Source organism: Mustela erminea, chromosome 9, assembly GCF_009829155.1.
Source record: "Mustela erminea isolate mMusErm1 chromosome 9, mMusErm1.Pri, whole genome shotgun sequence".
Lineage (NCBI taxonomy): Eukaryota > Metazoa > Chordata > Mammalia > Carnivora > Mustelidae > Mustela > Mustela erminea.
The window spans coordinates 51,582,795-51,601,164 of NC_045622.1; the positions used below are offsets into that span (position 1 = coordinate 51,582,795).

Here is an 18,370-nt window from a genome sequence, read left to right on the forward strand (position 1 = left end):
CTAAGTCAAAAATGCATCTTATACACCTAACATACCAAATATCCTTAGCCCAGCCTAACTTTCATGTGCTTAGAACACTTATATTAGCCTACAGTTGGGCAAAAGCGTCTAATACAAAGCCTGTTTGGTAATAAAGTGTTGGATATCTCATGTAAGTTATCAAATACTGCACTGAAAGTGAATGGTTGTCAGAATGGTTGTACAGAATGGTTGTCAATGTACTGGTTGTTTATCCTCAAGATTCAGGTGGCTGACTGGGAGCTATGGCTTGCTGCTACTGCCCAGCATCATGAGAGTCATACCGCATATTACTAGTCTGGGAGAATATCAGAATTCAAGGTATGAAAAAGTAAAAATAAATAAATAAAAGACCAAAATCAGTTTCCTCTTTAAAGAAAAAGTTCAAAGTATGGATTCTCATGAGTTCATATTACTGTCGCAATATTATGAAGTCAAAAAATCATAACTCAAACCATCATAAGTCAGATTCTAAGAATTAGAATTCAAATTCTAAGAGAAGAAAAAAAAAACAAGGGAGAAGAAATATTTTCTTGTTTGAAAATTGTTTGAAGAAACAATGGTGAAGAATTATCCACAAGTAATGATGGATACCAAATCAGACCCAAAAAGTTCAGAAAACACCAAGCAGAGTGTACACACACACACACACACACACACACACACACACACACACACACCTTAGGCATATATTCAAAATATAAAAGAAAAAGAGGAAATCTTGAAAGCAGGGGGGTGGCATTTTAGAGGAACAAAGAGAAGAATTACAGTATACTTCTTATCAAAAACCATGCAAGCTGGAAGACAGAAATGCTGAAAGGGAAAAAACAAAAATGAAAAACCCTGTCAACCCAGAACTCTATACCTAGGAAAAATATCTTTTCCATAAAGAAATGTTGTAGAGGTAGAGAAAGGGATAAGGGAACCAACAAAGAATGGTGATGCACCCAGGTACTAAAAACAGTGAACAATCATGACCAACCCTGAGGCTTAAGGGCAAGGTGGGGCAGGAATAGAATATTGTTACTGAAGTGCCTGGTGGGAGCTATAACCAGGGAAAAAAAGCTATCTCACAGAAACTGCAATCATGGACAGATATAGCCACCATTAGAAATTTAGCACCAAAGGAGATAGGGAATAAGGAAAACTTCTCCTCCCAACCTCCCATCTCTTGTCATTGTCTACCATTGACTGAATCCAACCAAAACCAAGCCAGAAAGGGACCCAAGTGCTGTGGTCTGTGGGGTTCATATCCTGTGGGCACAGAGAAAAGCAGAGAATGGGACTGAGGGGAAAGAGAGTAACCAGCACAGACACTGCCTGGCTCTGTGACATTGTACACATGAGTGGCAGAGCCAGGATTCAATCACAGATGTCTCTGAATCCTTTCCACCAGATGCACTGCTTCAAGTACAATATCAGCAAGAGATAAAACCTACAGTGGTAGGGTGGGCCAAATCTTAGAAATCCCAAAGGCTAGAATTCTTTGGCAGGCCATAATTCTGTAGGAAATAGGCAGTAGGTGTAAGTTTCCATTGCAGAACCCAAAAACTTCCCAGCTCTGGTATGGCTTTTGAGAAGATGATGACATAGTAATGCCATCTATTATAGGGATCTAAGATGAAGGTAACTATTCATATGCAGGGGCTGTGACTCCTCTCTTTATTCACAGAGGATATAGTATCCAGTTCCTCTCGTTGACAATGGTGGCATTTGAAACAATCGTAGATGAAACTCAAAAATCTCATCTTTATTTTCCAACTTAAAAAAAAAAATCCCAATCAGCAAAAGTTAGTATCAGAGAAGCAATTTGGCATTTTTCTCACCAGCTGCAACATAGTATGGCTTGAGATGTGAAATATTGAGTGTGAAGAAGAAAGCCTTGCAATGTGTGTGAAGATACCCTTTAGCGATCCTCTTCTGAGAGCCAAGTTCACAGCAACTATATGAATGTTTTATGTGTTTTCATTCCCCATTCTCCAAAGATGCTCCAGGAAAATGGAGTGAAGAAAAATCCATGGAAAGAAATAATGAAAAGCCAGTCATCTGGCCATCTTGATCGTACCTCTCAGATGGGGGTTGGCATCACTACAAAGTCAGTTGCCGTGGTATCAAAGCAAAGCATCTCGAAGAGAAAACTATCAGTTCTCTTGACCCATTTGAGATTTCCAAACAATTTTTTCTTTTACATAGTGATGAACACAAAGGTTTTTCCCTGAAAGCTTCTTCGGGGAAGCCTGATGAAAGCACACAGACTTTAAGGTCAGACAGACTTGACTTTGAGACTATATTCCTCAACCAGCCGCGTGATCTTAGGCAAGTTACATATCCTTTCTGAGCCTCAGCTTCACCAGTTGTGAAATGACAACAGTAATGCCCACCTCAAAAGACAGTGATGAGCCTTTTGCTAAAAGGATATGAATATTCATGAACTTTCCCTTCCTCACACAGAAGAGGGGAGGAGAAAGGGGTGAAATTTGTAGTTTTTCTCAATCTACATCTTGAAAAAACAATAATAATACCTACTGTTTATTTACTTATTCATTAATCTAAGAAATACATACTGAGTACCTTTTATGTTCTGGTACTCTTCGAGGCTTGAGAACACAGACAAGGTCTGTGTCCTCATGGAGCTTATATTATAGTGGGAAGAGACAGCTAACAGACCAATAAACATGTAAATAAGATAATACATGCAATGAAGACAACGAAATCAGATGGGAGGACCTATCTATTTCAGGGAAGGCCTCACTGAAGTGATGACATTTGAACTGAAATATGTGTAATGAAAGCAGCTAGCCACACCAGGATTGGAGGCAAGAGCATTCTCAGCCAAAAGAACAGTGACATGTGAGCACCCTAAGCCCAGCTTGAGCTTGGCATGTTTGGGGAATAGAAACAGATGTAGCAGAACACAGGAGGATGGAGGGGTCAGGTTCAAAGTGAAATTGGAAAGAGAGGCGAGAAGGACCAGGTCTTTCAGATGACTTTCATTCACATTATTGAGCATCTACTGTATGCCAAGCACTCTTCTGAGTTCTGGGATACTCCAGTGACCAAAGGCCCTTCAGTCAGGGAGTTGACATTCCAGGGAAGGCAGTTTCATGGGATCCTGCAGGCCCTGGTTAAAAAAAAGAAAGAAAGAAAAAAAAAAAATTGCATTTCATTTTAAATAGGTTATCTTGTTTGAACTTCACCATATCTTTCTAAGATAGGTGTTATAATCTTCATTTTATAGAGAACAAAACAGAGGCTCCCAGAGGTCATGGTATACGACCTGCCTAAAATATCATTTATGATGTGATGGGGTTGATGGTTTGTGGGAAAACAGAACTGAATGCCCATCCTCTAGGGTTGCAGTGCTGGCAGAGGGAGAGCCTACAGTCAAAGCCTAGAACGTCTGGCTCCAAGGACTTTGCCATATCAGCATATTCCTTCCTCTTGGTTAGAAAGAAAGAAATTTGTCAGTACTTCAAGTAAAGCCAAAACAGACACAACTAAGCCATTGTCCAGAAGTCACCGATCATGGGGCCACTTGGAATCCAGAGAGTACCACGAACTGTCCCACCTTGTTGGGTGGCACCTGCCTTCTTTCTCTCAGCAGCTCTGTAGCAGGAAGAGAAAGGACTCCACAGAGAGGATGGGGGGCCCAGGTGTTCAAGGCCCACAGGATGGGCAGCCCCAGTTCCTCCCCACAGAGGAAGCAGCAGTAGTATTCTGATGGGGTATCACAGGTAGGAATCAGGCTGCAGAGAGATCCAGTGGTGTTTCCCAAGCTCTGGAAGGCACTGAAATGAACGAATAAGAGGCAAGAAAATTCTATAAATTGGCTGTTCTATTCGATGTTCATTTAATTAAGACATTCAGTCCCTCTAATGGAAAATGTGAGGAGTGGAAATTACTGTTTTTCGGCCATCTCGTATAAAATGAAAACCAGATCTTGAAAGCATGAGGCTTTTCATTGTATCTTCTTCAAGCTCAATTTAATTATGTATCACAGGCCACCTTCAATAATAATTACAATTGTCTCCCTTTATGCAAAGGCTCTTCTGTCTTGGAGACCAAAGCTCTGGGGAAACGCCTATGGAGACTGATGAAGGATCATCTAGTTGTTTCTGTATTTGTGCCTTCAGCAGATGTTTACCATGTACCTGCTGTGGGTCAGGCCTCTGTCAAGTCCTACAGGAGATAGTGCTTGAATGAATCATTGTCTCCCCTTTCCAACAGAGCAGCAGAGGGGCCTCGCAGAACCAATCATGAATTCATTCCTTTGCTCAAGTGGCATTCCCTGCCCGCCTTCTCTCTGCCAGTCCCAGGGCTGGGGAAGAAGAGATGAACTGAGAGCCAGTCCTCCAGGGCTCCATTGCTGGCAGGTGGTAGACTCCAGATTCCCAGCCTGTCTGACTCCGCAGTCCTGTCCTGACTCAAGCACTCCCAGGCCGGAGCAGGTGACAGCTTGTACATGAGCTGTTAGGATGCAGGGGACCCATTCTGTAAGGCAGCTGGGCCAGGGTATCCCTGGGAGAAGGGACAAGAGAGAGACCAGAGAAGGCTTTACAAGGTGGCATTTGAGCAAGGCCACAGTAAAGGACTCCTGAAGTGACATCTGTCCCCTAATGTGTGGTTGCCCTATCGATTTTTATTGGTAAGACTCTAAGACTCCTTTTTAAGTACCTTGCTTGGCATAATAAAATCCTTTGTATCTGGTTAGGTCAGGATATTACACAGTCTAAGTAAGTAGTCTCAGTAAAGACTATGTGCGTGGGTAACAGGTGTTCAGAGGACCAGACTAGAACAGCACATACCCATCCTGTGAAACTGTTGAACTGGAATTGATCTTCCTGCTGATCTAAGATGACTCGGAATCTGACAGGACTCAGTCTGCTCTCAGACCACAGATATAGCTAAAATGACCACGACAGAGCCGGTTTGGGGCTCAGAAATTTGGGGTCCCCTAGTAATATTTACTGAAAAGCCCTGGAGATTGATGTTGGTAGATGTCCTATAAGGAGACTCCTCCAGAAATGCCAGTAATTTTTTTTCCTTTGAGAGACGGGGGCAAGTACCTGTGAGCCAAGTGGGGGTGGGGGTGCAGAACGAGAGAGGAAATCTTAAGCAGACTCCCCACTGAGCACAGAGGTCTGTCTCACATCCCTGAAATCATGACCTGAGCCGAAATCAAGAGTTGAACGCTTAACCAACTGAGCCACCCAGGGACTCCATAAATGCCAGTAATTTAAAAGGAACTCTTTCCCAAGATGACCATGTTCATGAGCTCTCTATATGCGGCATTATTTGGGTTGAGGTCACTTTTCTGATTATGAAAATAATCCATATGCATTATTTTTAAATCTTGGGAATATAAAATATCCCTTGTAATTCTGCCTCCCAGAGATAACCACTCTAAACATTTTTGTGAAATTCCTTCCTATTCAAATTTCCTCCTTCCATAAAGAGTTGAAAAGAACACCCCCTCCCCAAGACTTAAAGGGAACAGAGCTCTGAGAGCATCTCTGGGACAAAGATGCTTTAGGACAAACCTTCCAGATCTTTATCCCAAGACTCGCCTCCTTCCTAGCAGCAGTCTCTCAGAATCACCACCTTCCCCCGCTCTGAGGGGCACCCTGACCTGTGACCCTCCAGTCTGGGTTTTAAGCCACATCGTCACCCTCCCCAATGCCCAAGAAAACTGACGATTTCTTACAACATGACTCGGTGCTAAGGCAGAAAGATGAGAAATCATGATAAGAAGCAGGTTTCCACAGCCCCTAAGGTGCCTATAGGAGAGCCGGAAGGATTGATACAGCCCACACCCTTACCCTGCCAAGCCCAAGCCCAGGGTAGGTATTAGAGATTCCTGTGCTGCTTGCCATGTTGGAAAGGGCTTCCGTCCCACTGCCTCAGACCCTAGCAACAGAGAGATTCAGCTGATCCTAGAGTTGGTCTTGGGTCCAGGACTCATTCAAAAGACCTTTAGCCAGCACCCCATTTGTGACAGACTATGTCAGTCCCAGGCACAGGGACAGAAAGAGTTGGCAGGAGGCAGAATCCATGCAGCACCCACAGCTGACCTTGGGCAGAAAATTGCTCAGCAAAGGCCTGCCTAGTCTCAACTTCCAAGTCTTGCCTGAACCTGCAGACGCTGCAGCCCCCAGGGGTCCCAGTGGGAAATGAGGTGCAGCTGAAGGATCAGAGGAAGAGCCGGGACAGTGCTAAACACTCAGGCCTTTCATTTCACCATCATTAAATCCCTCAGGTCCCAGGGGAAAAGCAGGAGGGAAATGTCCAGGAGGGAGACCTGGAATCCATGGGGGAGACCTACCATGGAAGCCGTGTGCCAGCCTGAGCATAAGCCAAAGTCAGAAATACTGACATCTGGATGAAGACCGTTTTTCCCATTCACACACAAGGGCAAAGGGGATATTAAACCTGCCTTTTTACACTTCAGCCTCCCACAATTAAAAATTATAACTGAAGTGTTAACAGCCCATTATTCCCTGCCACCTCCCGCCCACTTGGCTGCACAGAGAACCCACGCAACAGACACTTGCGAATGGACAGCTCGGAAATGCTGGGTGAGGGCAGAGAAGCAAGGGGCGGCTTGGAAGCAGATAGATCAGTTTGAATTTTGACTCCACCACACTTATCCGTTGTGGGACCTTGAGCAGGAGACTTTGCTTTTCTGAGCCTCCTCCAGAAAGGAGATCATTTATACCTTTTAAGTAAATTACAAGGAGTAAGCGAAAGGTCTGAGAAGCACTGTGCTGTAGCGTGGTAGGTGTTTGGTAATGGTAGGCATTTCTTTTATTATTCTCAGGAACGTAAAAGAGTATTAAGATTCGATTGTCATGCTTCAGAAAGCCCACGCCAGAGCAGAACTGGGAGCTGTGACAACGGCAGATACAAAACTGCTTGGCGCTGGCTGTGAAGTCTAGATGGGAAGGGGTTGCAAGAGCCCATCTGTTTAGCCTCCTTATGTGGTGGCAAGATCCTGGTTTGGATTCAGAGCCCCCTTTCCCCAGGCTCTGTAGCTTCGTAGGAAGCCCCATCTCTCTCTCTCTTTTTCTTTTTAAAGATTTTGTTTATTTATTTGACAGACAGAGATAACAAGTAGGCAGAGAGGCAGGCAGGGGGGGGTGGGGGTAGAGGGGGAGCAGGCTCTCCGCTGAGCAGACAGCCTGAGACCATGACCTGAGCCGAAGGCAGAGACTTAACCCACTGAGCCACCCAGGCACCCCGGAAGCCCCATCTCTTATCTTGTTCAGAAATACCCTGCATCACCAGCCGTCAGAGTTTTGAGAGGGGGTTCAAGAATCAAGTTTGGGCCCTTCACCTCTGGGAGTTTCCATCCTCTGAGAACCCCCATCATCTCACCCTGCATGGGTGGCTATTTGTAGCCACAGGCCACCCCAACATGTTTCTCCACAGTAACCCTGCCATGCAGGCAGGGCCAGGGTCCTTTCTCCACTTCATGGATTCAGAGAGGTAAGTCATTTGCCTGTAGTCAGATAACAGCCGGTGGAGTCACTTCTCAAGAAAACCATGTGATGGGGTGCCTGGGTGGCTCAGTGGGTTACAGCCTCTGCCTTCGGCTCAGGTCATGATCCCAGGGTCCTGGGATCGAGCCCCGCATCTGGCTCTCTGCTCAGCGGAGAGCCTGCTTCCTCTACCCCGCACCCTGCCTGCCTCTCTACCTACTTGTGATCTCTTTCTGTCAAATAAATTTTTTAAAAATTAAAAACAACAACAACAACAACAACAACAACAACAACAAAAAACAAACCATGTGCAAAGAGATGGAGGACTCACGGCAATGTATCTAACCAGAAAGGAAAGCAAAACACACCAAACTGGGGCACAGGGTAGAACATGCCAGGTTCCAACAATAGCACCATTATGTTTCTGTCACTCAGAGCCACCCCCCCTTGGTTTTCAGGTACGACAGCTTTGGTCGCCTGACCAATGTGACCTTCCCTACTGGCCAGGTGAGCAGTTTCCGAAGTGATACAGACAGCTCGGTGCATGTCCAGGTAGAGACTTCCAGCAAGGATGATATCACCATAACCACCAACCTGTCTGCCTCCGGTGCCTTCTATACACTCTTGCAAGGTAAGCAGGGTGGGGAGCATGGGGACTTCGAGACACGGGGGTGATGGGACCCCTTTGGAGGAGGATAATGTAAGAAATAAAATGCTACTAGAGCTGCCCAAGAACAGGAGAGCAATACAACTGGCTTCTCTCTGCACTGCCATCTAATGTGCAGAAACCACCGGCCCAAGTCCCGTATATTCTCTCCCAGAAGCTTCCGAGTCATAGTCCATTGTCTCACCCCATTATCATCAGAACCAAAGGTAGGGAGTGCACCGGCTGCCCATCCAGGTGACCCCACTGTTCCACCATTGTAATGGTTCCCACTCTCACCCCGGGGTGGGCGAGGTCGAAGGACAGTGAAAATGACACTTAATCATGAAAGGGATCTAGGGATGGAGAAATCCCTCCGCAAGCTCAGGCAAGAACAGTTTGAGCCTTCCCTAGGATTCCGTAGAGAAGAGACCCTTCCTCCCTGCACACACCAGATAATCCCTGGTATGAGTTGACCTTTTAGCTTTAGGTAAATCACAAGGATAAAAACTTGCTGTGAACTAACCATCTGCCTCAGTTGTCCTCCTGGGACATGATGACCCAGAGTGGAGCTTGCGGCTTTATTGGCTCTAGTAAGCATGGGGGCGGGGGGAAGCTATCACTAGGGAAAGCCTCACTTGGTTTCTTCCCCCTCCCCCCCCCCCCCCCCCCCCCCCCCCCCCCCCCCGCGCCTGATGGCTTTTGGTACTCACAACGGCTTGGACATAAGTAGTAAAAGAGCTGTGGGCTAGGATTCAGGGGCACAAATTCTAGTCCTGACTCTGCCACCACATCACGGAGACCCTCAGCTTTCTCCTCGAGGAAACAAAAGCTGGTCGAGGCCACGTGGAATGGTGTGAGGCAAGGCAAGGAGCAGGAGCTCTGGAGTAGACAGGCCAGGGCCCCCAGGCCTGCTGTGCCGCTCCTCCCTGTGTGACTTGGGTGGACTCACTCTTCTCTGAGCCTCAGTCTCTGGGCCTGGGAAATGGGGCAGAATTGCGACACGTGCCTCATACATGTTGCTCAGACCATCTCTTGACACAGCCTACATAGAGTGACCACGACGGGCCAGGCCCGTAGTATTACTAAGTATTTGTTGGATTAATGAACTTCTTACCTAATAACTGGCACTTTTGTTTACCTTAGGAAAATAACTGTGTATTTTCACAACTGTTTTTACTCACAAATGTAATCCCATGCTTGAAAAGAAGCTCAAAGAATAACAGCCGTTCTCAGTCAAAGAAAGAGAAAAGATACCCTGCGGTTCCTTCCCCACCAGCACCTGTAGCAATGGGTTGGGACACACTCCAGGTGTTTATGCTCTGACTGGGTTATCGCCAAGGGAAGGTGCCAATTCCAAGCCAGTCAGGTTCTGCCTGGCCAAGGACAGCAGGGCCCCTGATGGCTCAGACACCTTGTCCTGCCCTGGGGTTAAGAACCGTCTTCCCCCCTCCACACCTCTGAGCTGGCGTGCGGCACTTTTCTCAGAAGGTAGCTCAGTCTTTCTTACATTCAGGCAGCTTTTTTTTTTTAATTCGAAAGTACTGCATTTCCTCACTTTTACCCCCATCAGGGGTGCCTGGGTGGCTCAGTGAGTTAAGCCTCTGCCTTCGGCTCAGGTCATGATCTCAGGGTCCTGGGATCGAGCCCCACATCGGGCTCTCTGTTCAGCGGGGAGCCTGCTTCCTCCTCTCTCTCTGCCTGCCTCTCTGCCTGCTTGTGATCTCTGTCAAATAAATAAATAAATAAGACCTTTAAATTTAAAAAAAATAAATAAAATTAAAAAAATAAAATGTACCATCAAAATTTAATAGCAACTTTTCAGCGTGGAGAGGAGGGGGAGACACGTTGCTCAAAATTCATACAAGGACTTAAGACGCTTTCCAATTTCAGAAACATCAAAGTGGGGAAAGGAAAAATGAATGCCTCCCTGAATCCGGGAAGCACAGTACCTGTGTTTCCTCTTTGGTTCCTCTGCCACGCTCCCTTTCCTTCTTTCATGCCAGGCTGAGATGCCACATTTGGCAGCCGCCTTGGTAGAGTCTTCCGGAAAAGCTCTTTCAGCTTCATCTTACGTCTGGCCTGGGAAGAAATAAGAAGCAGCTGCTAATGAGGGGCAGGCTTGGGGAGTCACAGCTCACATTAAATGGGGATCATTTGAGATGGGCCTCTACAAGATACCATTGCATCCAGAGTCACCATTAATGGACGTGTGTGCATTCAGCAAAAGCAGCTTTAAAAGATAAATTGACACAGGCTTTTCCACCGTTCGAAGGAAGTAAAATACAGATTGCCAGTGAAAAATGCACAGCAAGTTAAAGGCAGATCTTAGGACTCTGTGTGTGTGAGAGAGAAAGAACGGGTGAGGGATGGAGAGGGGAAGGGAGTGGCAGAGGAAGGGCCTGATCTGGTGCGGGGAAGACTTGGTGAGGGTTTACACCTTTGTTTTTTTTTTTAATTTAACATAGCCGGTAACATCTCTAGTTCAATCCAGCAACTGTTCACTGAGCACATACAATAATAACAATGATAACTAACATTTTAGAACACATATTAAGTATAAAGCAGATCTTTAGTGTTTTACATTCATAGTCCTATGTCATCTTGTCACAGCCCTCTGAGGTATTATGAACATCTCTATTTTCCAAATGAAGACAGGGAGTCACTGAGAGTTTAAGTGACTTGTCCAAGGACACGTGCCGGCTAGGGTATTTGGACTAAGACAAAGAGATTCTAGAACCCGTTCTCTTAACCACTGATCTAAAAGACATGGGGAGCTCTTAAAAACCCATGATCAGGGGCACTTGGGTGGCTCAGTGGGTTAAAGCCTCTGCCTTCAGCTCAGGTCATGATCCCAGGATCCTGGGATCGAGCCCTGCATCGGGATCTCTGCACAGCAGGGAGCCTGCTTCCTCCTCTCTCTCTCTCTCTGCCTGCCTCTCCGCCTACTTGTGATCTCTATCTGTCAAATAAATAAATAAAAATATTAAAAAAAAAACCATGATCAGTACTAGAGAAGTTCACTATGACAGATCTGTGAATGGGACAATGGAGATAGAGGGGAGAGGACAAGAGATACACATGACAGTGACTAGTACAGTGCCAGGCACATAAAACTAGTAATAGCTATATTTATGTCATACTCACTACATGCCAAGTTCTACTCTCAGCTCTTCATTGTCATTATCCTGCTTAATCCTGTGAGGTAAGAGTACAGTTATTATATCCCCAAGGTACAGATGAAGAACCAGAGGGATGCCAGGTTAAGGAATTTGCCCAAGAGAGTGGCAGGGCTGGGACCTGAACCCTGATAGCCTGGCTCTGGAGGCCATGCTCTCTATCTCTGGGCAGTTGTCCCCTCTCACAGCGAACACTTACGTATTTGAGAATGCCTTCAATACCAGAATGGTAAGCCCTGCACCCCCTCAACTGCAGGACCACTCAAGGGACCCGTAAGGAGGCTAAAGGAAGAGGAGGCGTTCGTTCTGACCAAGGAACCAGGGAACCTACTGGGGAGAAATGAAAATGAAGCAGAGCCTCGAAGCGAGGACTCAGGCTGGTGTTCATGGAAGAGGGGCAGGTGCAGGCAGAAGCACCAGCTGAGGAAGGGCAAGAGGCAGAAAACTGTAGCACAAATTTGGAGATATTTCCATTTTTAGAAAAGAATTGTGTGCTTTTTACAGCTGAAATTTACTCTCCTCCAGAAGTTTTTTTTAGTGAAAGATCCTAATTTTAAATGTTTTAATCAGGCTTAAAACTTCAAAATCAGATTTATTTTTAAATCATTGAGATATATATATATGGCAATGACTTAAAACATACATATGTTTAACATTCTGTCAGTTGACTATTGGAGTTATATCTCACCTTGTTATAAAGAATATTGTTACCCTGGTATATATTAAGAACCTTAAAAATGTTCAACCCTTTGTTCTAGTAACTTAACCCAAAACGAAGACAATGATTTATCCAAAAAAGTATATTTTTAATAGAGATGTAATTCACATAGTATAACATTCACTCTTTAAAAAAATTTAAAATATACAATTTACCCTTTTAAAATATACAACTCAGGGGGGTTTTAGTATATTTACAAAGATATGCGATTATTAATGCTATCTGATTCTGAAAAATTTTTATCAGTCCCAAAAAGAAAGCTCATACCCATAAGTGGTCACTCCTCATTCTACCTTTCCCTCACTAATCTACTTTCTGCCTCTGTGAATTGGCCTGTTCTGTACATTTCATGTAAGACTCATTGATACATCATGTGGTCTTTTGTGTCCAACTTCTCCCACGTAATACAATGTTTACAGTATGTTTATTTGCAGTGTTAACTTTGTAATTATAAAACATTATCTCCTTGAGAGTTGGTTAGATAAATTATGGTATTTCCATATGATGGAATATTATGCAGTCTTTAAGAGAAACACTTAGGAGAAATATTCAACAGTATAATACCATGATCAGTGAAAAACCATACGAATTACTTTGGGCTATCAGGGTATTCAGAAATATCCTGAAGTCTAGAAATAGACAAGTTATTTACAATGGCTTTCTTTGGGTAATAAGATCATAGACAATCTCCTTTTCTTTCTTTTTTTTTTTTTAAGATTTTTATTTACTTATTTGACAGAGAGAGATCACAAGTAGGCAGAGAGTCAGGCAGAGAGAGAGGAGAAAGCAGGCTCCCCGCTGAGCAGAGAGCCCGATGTGGGGCTCGATCCTAGGACCCTGAGATCATGACCTGAGCTGAAGGCAGAGACTTTAACCCACTGAGCCACCCAGGCACCCCAGGACCATCTCCTTCTATTTCCTAGTTTTCTTCACTGATAACGTTCTGTTTACATTATCAGAAAAATAAGCCCATTTAATAACATACCAATGCCCTGGTGCACACACCCCCAGCCCCCTCCATGCTCAGCCCTTCTGAGCAGAGCCGGTCCCTCTCCTCTCCCTCAGACCAGGTCCGGAACAGCTACTACATCGGGTCCGATGGCTCCCTGCGGCTGCTGCTGGCCAATGGCATGGAGGTGGCACTGCAGACCGAGCCCCACCTGCTAGCGGGCACCGTCAACCCCACCGTGGGCAAGAGGAATGTCACACTGCCCATTGACAACGGTCTGAACCTGGTGGAGTGGCGGCAGCGGAAGGAGCAAGCTCGGGGCCAGGTCACGGTGTTTGGGCGCCGGCTGCGGGTGAGCAAGCCCCGGGGGCAGGTCGGGCACTAGGGTGGGGCCTTTGGAGCTCTGGAGGTTGCTGGGGTGGGGAGGCTGGACGTGGGTGGGGGGAGGGTGCCATTGGGGGGTGGTGGAGAAGAAGGATGAAAGAATGAGGACCAAGCCAGAGAGCGGGGTTCTGGTCTGGGAAACCGGCCCTAGGGGAGAAACTTTTCCTGGGCCTTTGCGAAAGGGGGAAAGTCAAGCAGGCACCCCTCCCACCCTTATGGGACTTATTATGAGACTTATTAAGTCTCAAATATCTCTTCAGTTGTTACTTGCGGAATGATTACCAGCTTTAGTGTTGGGCCTGAGTTTGGGTTTCCAGCTTCTGTTACATTCTGACTGAACCTGAGCAAATCCATAATGTGCTTTCATTCATCCAAAGCCTCGGTTTCATTCTCCCAAGAAATGGGGAGGTTAAAATCAGTTTTACAAGTTGTCATGAGAATTAGAGATCATCTATGAAGTGCCTTGGACAGAGTCTAGCGCCCAAGAAGTGGTCAGTCCTACCCACTCCCCTTGTGGTTCCGGACATTCTCGCCACCGTTCTGGTCATTCCTGTTATGCATTCGGAGCTCTTTGGAACCTCAAACCACATCCTGCGCTCTTTCCAGGCAGTTATCCCCTCCCGAATGAGCACAAGGCCCCTCCCCCGCCAGCTGTCACCACCAGTGGGTTGGCATGTGGGTGCTTTTCAGTCTGCCGATGCCCCGAAGCTGCCCGGTCTCTGCCTCACGCCCCGTGGTTTGGTAGAGTTACCTCAGGCCTAGGCGGGGCCTCACTGCCCAGCTGCTTCTCCCTCAGCTTCAGAATGGAAGGTGAGGGGCAGCGAGATGGTGAAGAAACTAGTGCTGGCTTTCAGCATGGCACCTTGCTGGCCCCTGGGGCTCTGCGGACACTTGCTGGGCTGAAGGGTACCACAGAAGTGAGCAAGATGTTCCGGACTCCTGAAAACCACAGAAGCGCCCTTGTGCAGCATGGCTCGTGTCCGGACATAGCTGATGTCACACAACGAGAACCCAGAAAGCTGGGCTTTCTGTGTTTCCTCCACGGCCAAGAACTCCGGCAAAAATTGAATGAGGGAAGGAGGCTTCTACTAGTTCCCTGAGGAAAGCCTTGCTGTCTGGGCTCTCTGTGGCCTGCCACCCTCTGCAGCCTTGCGGAGCCCCCTGTCTGAATTCTCCAGGAGCCCCTCTGGCACATCTGAGGCGGTGTGCTAAACGGAAAGTTTGACTTCTATCTGATTCCTGCCTGGGCCTGGCTGTGGAGCCCCAAGCAAGTCCTCTGAGTCTCTCCCTCCTCTGTGGAAACCAGACAACCTATTCCAGGTTCCTAGCCCAGTGCTGGTAGACTCCAGGTGCTCCATGAACGGTGGCGATTAGGGCTGTTAGGGTTTCTCCTCTGTGGTGTGAGCTGGACCAGAAGTTTCCCAGGCTCTAATTGGTCCCTCTCCCAGCCTGAGATTGATGGCGCTCCAGTCGGGTGGCCACATCTCCACGTCCTCCCAAAATAAATGGCCACCCACAGTGGCGGCATGTGGAATTAGAATGTTAGCCGGGTGCACCGCCCCATAATGGAGCTCATTTTTTATACAACTGGGAACCTTTTTTAATAAAGAAAGATGTAAAATAATCTCATTGCCGCTACTGCCGAGCACAGAAAGCATTAGGCGGTTCCCCCAGTGAGCTACTTAATTCAATTTTATTAATTTTGCCGCAGAGGTTTAGCTCCCCTTCACCAGGGGTCCTCTGGGGACGAGGGGGACAGCTAGCTGGGTGGCACCTCCTTGGGGGGTCACAGGGGACCTTGCAAAAGAGGCTTCTAAATGGGTCCCATTGTTGTTGGTGGTGCGGACCCTACATCTTCCTTGGCCCTCCCGGCAAAGAACATGGCTTCGCTCTCCAGCGCCTCCGATTTTTCATGGGAATTGTCTGCCACACAGTTTTTGCTCTGCAATTGTGTTTGATTACCCCTGGGAAGGCAACCTTATTATAACCAGGCCATTCACAGCTAAAGTTGTCTCAGCATCATTATAAATCCTTATTTTCAAGGTTTGAGGATTTGTTTGGAGAGAGGGAGAAGGGGGAAACACACATGTCTGTACTTTATCTGAGAATGGCCGTGATCATTTGCTGCCTTAATGGAAATAATTGCAATCATTAATTCAGGACCTTCAGTGCACCCAGAACTCCAAGACGTAGTTGACTTAAGGCTTCTTCGGTCCTCATCATAGTTCGGCTGTTTCATAGAGGAAGAAAGAGACTCAGAGAGGGAACGGCGCTTGCCCAAGGTCACACTGAAAAGCAGTGCATCACAGCACACAGGCTGGTATCTTGGCCTTAATTTCTAGACGGGACCTTTTTCACCACCCAGAACCCTACAGGCCTTCCGTTACCGTGGCCTACGTGAGCACTTCTGCGTCATGTGACCTACATTATCTGCTTTCCTCTTATGTTTTCCTGACTCCTTGTCAGACTTAACCAGTGACTAATGGAAGAGTCATCCAGTGTGCCTAGCTAGAGGGGGCCAGCGTTTTAGCTTCGGAGTACCTGGCAGTATTTCAGGGGCAACCAGTGCCCACAGGGTGGATCCCAATATGGAAGTAGGCTTCTGAAGTGTATTCCCTTATTAAGCTGTGAAAAACCCTGACTTACTGCCACCCTTCTGGGAGCCCTGTATTCCTGACTCTGGAGGGAAATTGAATTGTGTGCTGACCTAGCAGCCCATGTAGAGATCCTACAAAGGGAAAAAGGTCCCAAAGCTGGGACTCTGTCTGCCCCCGGGCAGCCCACAGCCACAGAAGCTGTCCTAGACCCTCCAGGGCCCTCCAGGAAGAAGACGACTCTTTGGGAGCTGACCAAGGTAACCAGGAATCCCTAACTACGGTGGCGGAGGGCAGGAGCGACCCCAGAGGGAACGGAAGGTCCAAGGCCCCTAAAAGGGACAGATACACTCAGAGAACCTTTTTGTCGGCCTGTTGTCATAGTGAGAGTCACATCCAGACACAGTCCCTCACCAGCCAGGAGATGTGGAGCATGTTGCTTCATGTCCCTGAGCTTTGGTCTCCTCAGTGCCAAACACCAGCATGTTGCCTGGCACATGAGAAACGGGGTCATGCATGAATTTGCTGGACCTGCCCTGCCTCTCCCTTTTCAGGAGAGAGTCAAGAAGGATCTGCCTTTCTGTACTCATTAGAAGAATCACATTAGGAAATGATAGGGATTGTCTTTAGGACTAGCCACTATCTGCTCAAAACCTGCATTGTCTTTATTCTAGCAATAGTCCTGTGCAATTGACATTATTATTCCCATTTTACAGATGAGGAAGCATCACAGAACTGACAGGCGACCAAGCCAGGACCCCAGATCTTATCTGTCATACCCATGACCTGTGCTGCTGCCTCTACTCAGGACCCTCCCACACCAAAGTTTCCCATGCCAGATTAACTCTCTTCCCTCCTGCACCTTCCCCAGGTTCACAACCGGAATCTCCTGTCCCTGGACTTCGACCGTGTGACCCGCACAGAGAAGATCTATGATGACCACCGCAAGTTCACCCTCCGGATCCTGTATGACCAAGCAGGGCGGCCCAGCCTCTGGTCACCCAGCAGCAGGCTGAATGGTGTCAACGTGACCTATTCCCCCGGGGGCCATATCGCTGGTGTCCAGAGAGGCATCATGTCAGAGAGGATGGAATATGACCAGGCAGGTCGCATCACATCCAGGATCTTCGCTGATGGGAAGACGTGGAGCTACACGTACTTAGAGAAGGCAGGTGTCTGTCTCCCCATCACTGGCCTTACCATACTGAAGGCCAGCCACTGTGGCTCAACCCATGGCCAGGTCCAGTCTGCTGCCTTCAGTGGGATGGATTAGATCCATGTGGTCTTCTAAAGGAAGTGTTCCAAAAAGTCTGCTGCAGAGGACCAGGAACCTGACAGGCATCTGGGTAGATTGTAATGATGGTGCGGCAGGTAGGAGTTTGGGGGCAGGAGATGAAAGCCCCATGTGATAGACCAGAGCTGGGAAGAAGCCCAACTCTAACTAGTGTCACAGAGCAGGACTTAGGGTACAGACCCAGGCAGGCTCCTCCCCCAGATCTGGAGCAATTGTGGGATCTGGTCACAGAGAACAGGGCAAAACACTAGTGAGGTAATTAATCCTGAGCTTTGAATGGTGGGCATAACTTAGTAAATCCCTTCTGCTTCAGGTCAGGATTTATTGCATCCCAGGGGCTAGGAATCAGAAAAGCTCTAAAGGCAAAAATTGGTCCCAAACAGGAGAAAATGGTAGCTTTGCTGCCGAGAAGCGGATAGGTCTGTTGCCTGCTGACTTCTTCCCAAAAAAGAGCTGCGCTTCAGACCCCCATTCTGGTACCCACATCTTGACTTTGTTTCCTGCCCATGGCCACCTGCCTGGGGCCCATACTGTGCTTGGTCTGTGATCCATCTTCTCCATTCTTTGCTGGGTGAGCATCTCCAAGAGCCGCGTTCTGTGGTGGTGCTAAAGGAGACCCTAGAGGTGATCTGACATACTGACAACCCCAACCCAGAGGGGGAAGGAACCTTCATGGGGCCACACAATAAGCCCATTGTTAGGAAGCTGCTTCCCACATTCCGTCACAGCCCACCCCGCCGTGGGCATCTGACCTGTTCCTGCGTAAACAATCACGCAGAGCCTGAAACACCCTTCTCAGATGCGGTCCTCACCCCATGGGCCACGTGGAGTCAGCAGAAGTTATTTAACAGACAGGAGACACTGCCAGGCTGGGTTTCAGGAAGATCATTCTTGCTTGAGTAAGAAGATTGATTTGAGAAGGAAGCTGAAGCAAGGAAGCCAGGAGAGAGGCTGCTGCCACGCTCCTTGTCAGCGTTCCCGAACTTCCTCACACACCAGCACCCGCTAAAATCATCACTTTTGTACCACACAGAGGGGTGAACCAACAAAGCTGCCCACTGCAGGAAGACAGATGGTCTGAGTGCAAGGGCTGAAAGAAACGCCTTTTTTGTT

At 47.3% G+C, this 18,370-nt stretch overlaps 1 protein-coding gene and 1 long non-coding RNA gene across 8 annotated transcripts in view; one reads left to right on the forward strand and one right to left on the reverse strand.

Annotated features, from left to right (window-relative positions):
• Nucleotides 1-18,370, forward strand: part of TENM4 (teneurin transmembrane protein 4) — a 720,251-nt gene that overhangs the window by 687,241 nt on the left and 14,640 nt on the right. For all 7 annotated transcript variants that reach the window (XM_032357369.1, XM_032357368.1, XM_032357365.1 and 4 more), the window contains 3 exons: nucleotides 7,955-8,127; nucleotides 13,102-13,337; nucleotides 16,835-17,131. In XM_032357369.1, coding sequence (XP_032213260.1) covers nucleotides 7,955-8,127; nucleotides 13,102-13,337; nucleotides 16,835-17,131 — 706 coding nt within the window. The remainder of the gene's footprint in view (nucleotides 1-7,954; nucleotides 8,128-13,101; nucleotides 13,338-16,834; nucleotides 17,132-18,370) is intronic.
• LOC116598495 lies at nucleotides 1,809-17,942 on the reverse strand. The gene is made up of 3 exons (XR_004289088.1): nucleotides 17,789-17,942; nucleotides 10,092-10,221; nucleotides 1,809-3,139 (listed from the first exon to the last, which is right to left on the reverse strand). It is a non-coding gene; the product is annotated as an uncharacterized LOC116598495 (long non-coding RNA).